The sequence below is a fragment of the Mandrillus leucophaeus genome, unplaced genomic scaffold, assembly GCF_000951045.1.
Source record: "Mandrillus leucophaeus isolate KB7577 unplaced genomic scaffold, Mleu.le_1.0 Scaffold355, whole genome shotgun sequence".
Lineage (NCBI taxonomy): Eukaryota > Metazoa > Chordata > Mammalia > Primates > Cercopithecidae > Mandrillus > Mandrillus leucophaeus.
The window spans coordinates 1013576-1019575 of NW_012103754.1; the positions used below are offsets into that span (position 1 = coordinate 1013576).

At 47.9% G+C, this 6000-nt stretch overlaps 1 protein-coding gene across 1 annotated transcript in view; it reads left to right on the forward strand.

Moving 5' to 3' along the window:
- PXDN (peroxidasin) overlaps positions 1–6000 on the forward strand; it is a 72436-nt gene that overhangs the window by 46443 nt on the left and 19993 nt on the right. Inside the window, exons 14-15 of the mRNA XM_011989528.1 lie at positions 1222–1330; positions 1939–2096. Coding sequence (XP_011844918.1) covers positions 1222–1330; positions 1939–2096 — 267 coding nt within the window. The remainder of the gene's footprint in view (positions 1–1221; positions 1331–1938; positions 2097–6000) is intronic.

The following is a 6000-nucleotide window of genomic DNA, read 5'->3' on the forward strand; positions in this document are numbered from 1 at the left end:
CAGTGTGTGGTGGGTACCTCTGGTGTGTGTGTACAATGTTATTTGTGTGGTGTTTGTGTGTACAATGTGATGTGTGTGTATAAAGTGATGTGTGTGGTGTGTGTATAATGTGATTTGTGTGTGTATAATGTGCTATATGTGTGGTGCATGTGTGATATGTATCTGTGTGGTGTGTGTGTGATGTGTTATATGTGGCGTGGTGTGTGTCTGTATATAATGTTCTGTGTAGGTGGTATATGTGTTTCTGCATATATAATGTGGTGTGTGTGTGGTATGTGTTTGTGTGTATAATGGGATATGTGTGTATAATGTGCTGTGTGTGTATAAAGTGATGTGTGTGTGGTGTGTGTATAATGTGATTTGTGTGTGTATAATGTGCTACATGTGTGGTGCATGTGTGATATGTATCTGTGTGGTGTGTGTGATGTGTTATATGTGGCGTGGTGTGTGTCTATATGTTCTGTGTAGGTGGTATATGTGTTTCTGCGTATATAATGTGGTGTGTGTGGGGTATGTGTTTGTGTGTATAATGGGATATGTGTGTATAATGTGCTGTGTGTGTGGTATGTGTGTGGTATGGATCTGTGTGTGGCATGCATGTAATGTGCTACGTATAGTGTGTGTGTGTCTCTGTATAATGTTTTATGTAGGTGCTGTGTGTGCTTCTGTGTGTATAATGTGATTGTGTGTGTGTGATGTGTGGTGTGTGTGAGGAGGGAGTTGCCCTGTGTAATGATACAAGTCCACGGGCGAGAAGATGGGATCATGGAGGCAGCAGATCTTTAAAGAGGGGGGTGGGTTAGGATCCCGGTGTGCAGGGAGGCTGTGGCCCTTGATGAGAGGAATGGATGAGATCTGCTGGACCCTGAGGTGTCCCCACAGACATCTTGTCCGCTCAGCTGACCACACAGGGAGGCCTCAGTCCACACCTCCCATGTGCTGCCACATGTAGTATAAGATCTTCCATGCTTCACGTTATAACTACTTCCTGTCTTCTTAGGTGTAACATGATTTCAAAAGCTAAAGTCTGTAGTTTTCATGCTCTCTGAAACAGCTTCTAGTAGAATTTGTGAGAAAATAATTTGAGTTTGGATTTGAAAAATAGAAATAACATTTGGAGAAAAGTATGCCTTGTGGCTAAATGATGTAGTGTCTAGACATCATTTTATGAGTAATTGTGTAGTATTTTTCCTGGTAATACGCGACTTTGTATTTTCCTAGTTCCTGACGTCAGTCGAAATGGAGATCCGTTTGTAGCTACCTCCATTGTGGAAGCGATTGCAACTGTTGACAGAGCTATAAACTCAACCCGAACACATTTGTTTGACAGGTATCACGGGGCTGTAAACATGCTGACCCTCCAATCACAGAGCTTTAGGGTGAAGGTGGGAGTGACTAAAGAATGCATGCAGTTCTAGTATATGAATTTTGATTTGATTATCTGATGACCAAACTGTTTAATTTAAAAATCATGAACAACATGGGCACCAGTTTTCTGGGGGTTGAAATAACAGAAGGATGTGTGCTTTTCAAATAGAATTTGGCTGTGATCCATAACCAAAACATTCTTTGAAAATTTCAACTCATTCCTTTGGCTTATGACTACATGATTTGGCAAAAACAAATAGTTTAAAAGTCATTAGTGTATTTGTTCATGTTGCTGATCCCAAAGCAGTTTTTCTGCCTCTTATTTGAAATGCAATATCTGCAATTTTCTCTATTGACTTAATTAATTATCTGTTTTTAGTGTCTTCCGGTTTTTGTCTGTTTTGTTTTTGTTTTGTTGCCTCCACTCCGGATGAGGAAGGTATAGTACATTATGTTGTAGAAAGTAGCTGTAGAAATATTAATAGCAATGATTATATTTTTGGATACTGTGAATTTTATCTTCAGTAATCTGTTTCATTCTTCCTTTTTTTCTCCCTAAACTCTGGTTAGCCGTCCTCGTTCTCCAAATGATTTGCTGGCCTTGTTCCGGTATCCGAGGGATCCTTACACGGTTGAACAGGCCCGGGCAGGAGAAATCTTTGAACGGACATTGCAGCTCATTCAGGAGCACGTGCAGCACGGCTTGATGGTCGACCTCAACGGGACAAGTCAGTGCCAAAGCCTTTTTCTTCCTCCTCCATGGCCTGAGTAATGGGGTTGAACATGCCACAGTTAAGTCACATTCCTAGGGAAGAGTTCCAGCACTTTCTTTCCCACTGTGCTTATGAACTGTGAAATTATTTCCCTAAAGTGTGAGTCCTCTTGAGCCCTACAGCCCTGTCGCTGTCACTTTGGTTTAATAGGACTCTCTGGGGGATGTGAAGTCCCTTGGAGTGCTGGTCAGGCTACAACAGGTCCACCTGGCCAGGGTGGGTTATGCAAGCCCAGTCCCTCTGCAACAAATGAGCCGTAAGGGAGGACTTGGCAGCGTGCTTGCTCCCTGAGTGACGCTGTGTCCTGGGAATGCGGCGCCATGCGTATTAGGAGGGCTGTTTCTGAAGAGTCCCTGGTCTGTGAAACCAGCTGATGAGATCACCTCGGGCTGGTGTGGAGATGCTTTTGGGGGAGGTATGTCCCCCACTCACGCTGCTCTGGCACTTTGCCATTGCCCAGTAAATAACAGATGCCTTTACATGTCATTATTGTCCTTGCTGGTAGTTGTACTATTGATGAACCCGTAGAGGACCCTGACTTCCTTATGTAAAATCATCATTTTGAGCAGCAGCTGGTTACTCACAGTTCTGTGCACGCGTGCACACACACACACACGCACACACACGCGCACATGCGCACGCACACACGCGCACACACACATACAGCACAGAGGAGAATGCAACAGTAGCTGTCCCTGTGGGATGAAAGAACTGCCTTATAATTTTTCAGTTTTCCAAATTGTCTTCAATGAGCATATCTTTTACCATTAGAGTAAAAAATATTTTTCAAGGGTTGAATGAAAGAGGCGTGGAATTGAGACCTGTAGGGTAATTTATCCCCGTCTTCGGAGTAAAGTGTTGCTCTGAGCCAGCCCCAACCTGTTAGGTTTTGGAGCCCTGTTGGTGCTGAAGCCCAGGCACCAGCCAGTGCAAAACTGCGCATTCCACAGCTCCTGCTTCCCAGTCCTCGCCTGGCCTCATGTGGTTGGGGGTGGGGCGGGGCAGGGCAGGAAATACTGGGTTGGAGGCCTCTCAATGTTTCTGCTTTTCTTGATGGATGAAACTCCATCCTCGCCTCCCAGGCACATTCTTGGGGAGACGCATCAGAGCCCATTTTGTTATCTCAACAAGTGTTTATTTGGCACTTTGTGCCTGTCAGGTGCAGGGGGAGACTAGGGTGAGAGGCACCAGGCATGTGGGGTCCCAGCCCCTTCCCAAGTCCCTGGTGCCAGTCTCCTTGTAGAAAGGCCATGTTCTCTTCTCCAGAGAATGAAGAGGGAAGTTACTAAGTGTAATTTCTTGCTACTCCCTACCTTTCTTCATTTAGTTACAGGATCAGATCTTTAAACATGACTGTGGCAGCTCAGTAAGTGGGTTCTGCTGCCACCACAGAAATAAAGCCATCTGGAAACGTCTCCTCGAAGCCAGGCTGTTGGAAGTTGTTCCTTGTGAGGAATTGCATGTCCATTGTGTGTCATTACATGCCAATTATAGAAAGATTTAGACTCAGGGGGCTGGGCGCTGTGGCTCACGCCTGTAATCCCAGCACTTCGGGAGGCCGAGGCGGGCTCACGAGGTCAGGAGATTGAGACCATGCTGGCTTACACGGTGAAACCCTGTCTCTACTAAAAATACTAAAAATGCAAAAAAAAAAAAAAAAAATTGGCTGGGCGCGGTGGCGGGCTCCTGTAGTCCCAGCTACTTGGGAGGTTGAGGCAGGAGAATGGCGTGAACCCAGGAGGCGGAGCTTGCAGCGAGGCGAGATCGCACCACTGCACCCCAGTCTGGGCGACAGAGCGAGACTCCATCTCAAAAAAAAAAAAAAAGAAAAAGAGATTTGGACTCAGAGAAAGGCAGAAAGGAAAAAGTAAAATCACCCCAACAATGTGAATCATTTTATACCTTTGCTGTTTACCTGAGCAGCAGTTAGATGCACATGCAGGCACTCATTTCTTCACTTACTCGTTCTACCTGCCTGTCAGGGCACACCCTCTATGCCAGTCACTGTTCTGGGCCGGGGCTTACAGCCACAAACAGAAGAAATAAAAACCTCAGCCCTCAAAGATCAAATGGTCCAGAGAAATGCAGATGGGAAACCAGAGAGAGGTCCCTGCATATAAGAAGCCCCAGCAAGTGACCCAGAGAGATACAGCAGGTGGGGGTTGGGATGGGGTGCTGTTCCCCATGGGCAAAGGTGACATGTGAGCAGGAACCCCACAAGGGTGAGGGGGCCTCCCTGAGCATCTGAGGGGACCACACATGCAGAGGCTTGGAGGTGTGGCACATCTGGGCATAGTGGAACAGCAGGTGGTCAGTGTGGCTGGAAAGGGGGTGGGGAAGGGCTGATAAAGACAGATTTGTGCTCCACCAGAAAGGGCCTGGGAGCGAATATAAGGATGTGTCATTGGCTCTGTATGAAATGGGAACCTTAGGGTTTCCTGCAGAGAAGTAACATGGCTTCATGCATTTTAAAGCATTAGGCTGGGTGACCACCCTGTGTGGGGTGAGGACAGACGTGGGCTAACCAGCCCTGGGAAACTGGGGCCAGGGTCGGTGCCACCTGCTCTGGTTGGCAGGTCTGGTCTGCCTCTGAACCAATGGCCAATGCCACGGAAAAAGTGAACATTCTGGAGGAAAGCCCGGAGACCAGCCCCGCAGCCCAGCCAGGCATTTGGGAGGAAGCGCTTTTCCTCCTGGCGCTCTGCTTTCTTGGCTCTGTGGATGTTCAAGATTGATAATTCTGTGGGACTTCCTAAGAGTCGCTGTGAAAATAGGGCCAGATGTTTCAGCTCACTGTTTCAGCCTCTGGGAAAAGTCAGACAGAACAGAACCAGGGGCTGAGGGGAGCCTGGGGTTCATGTTCCCTGCACAGACCTTTCCCACCCGACACACCGGGGTGTGTGTTTCTGACTTACTCTCCCCAGCCTGGAAAATGCCTCACTTCCAATTCTTTGCATTCTTATGTGGAAGTTATGCACACCGCTCCCCCACAGAAAAGGGGCTGTCTGTTGTTTGCTTTAAAGGTGTCCATAGTGATACCTGTGATCTTGACAAGCAGAAACGGGCTGGAGAAACTTTAGAAAAAAGAGGCATTGATGGCTTGGAACTCTGTGAGTGTCAGCACACACGAAAGTGTGAGTGTGATCTGTAAGCATGTTTGCATGTGTGTGCATGTGTTGAGTGGTAAACATTTAAGTGTGCATGTGTGTGTGCATGTGTAGCTTTTCAGCAGGCATGGCATGTGCCTGGAAAGGAGGAGTGTTGAGAAAGGTGAAGGCCTAGGATGTATGAATATGAGGGGGAAGCACTTTGGCGAACACAGATCTGATGTGTCTGACCCCAGGATGTGGAGTCGCTGTTGCTTGGAGCAGGTGTCTTGAAGGCGAAGACTAGGAGCTGAACTTAGGAAGAGCTCTGTGGAGTGATGGCCCAGGCTACCATGTTTGGAATTTCTTCTGTAGCTAGTGGGCGAAGATGGAAGGTCTCTGAGCGAGGTGACCTAGCCAGTCTGTGCGAGGTTCATGGGAGGGCGCGCTTGCTGTGGGGAGGGTGTGTGTGTGCATGGCTTCCACCAGGCAGGAGGCCCTTCTGGAATTGAAGGCCAGTGCCGTGGAAATCAGTCCCAGGATTCTGCCAGAGGAATGGAGAGGAGGGCACGGGGGCTAGGAACATTTTGGAGGCAGTGTGAAAGGAAGTGGCGATCTTTTGGACATTGCGGGAGGAGAGCATGAAGCCTCAGTGGACCGAGATGTACAGCGACAGGTGTGTCAGGAAATGCCCTGCTCGGCGGCATGTGGAGACCGATGGTGTGCACTCGTGTGGAGGTGTGGTGACTGTCTCTTCCGCGGGGCATTTAAAG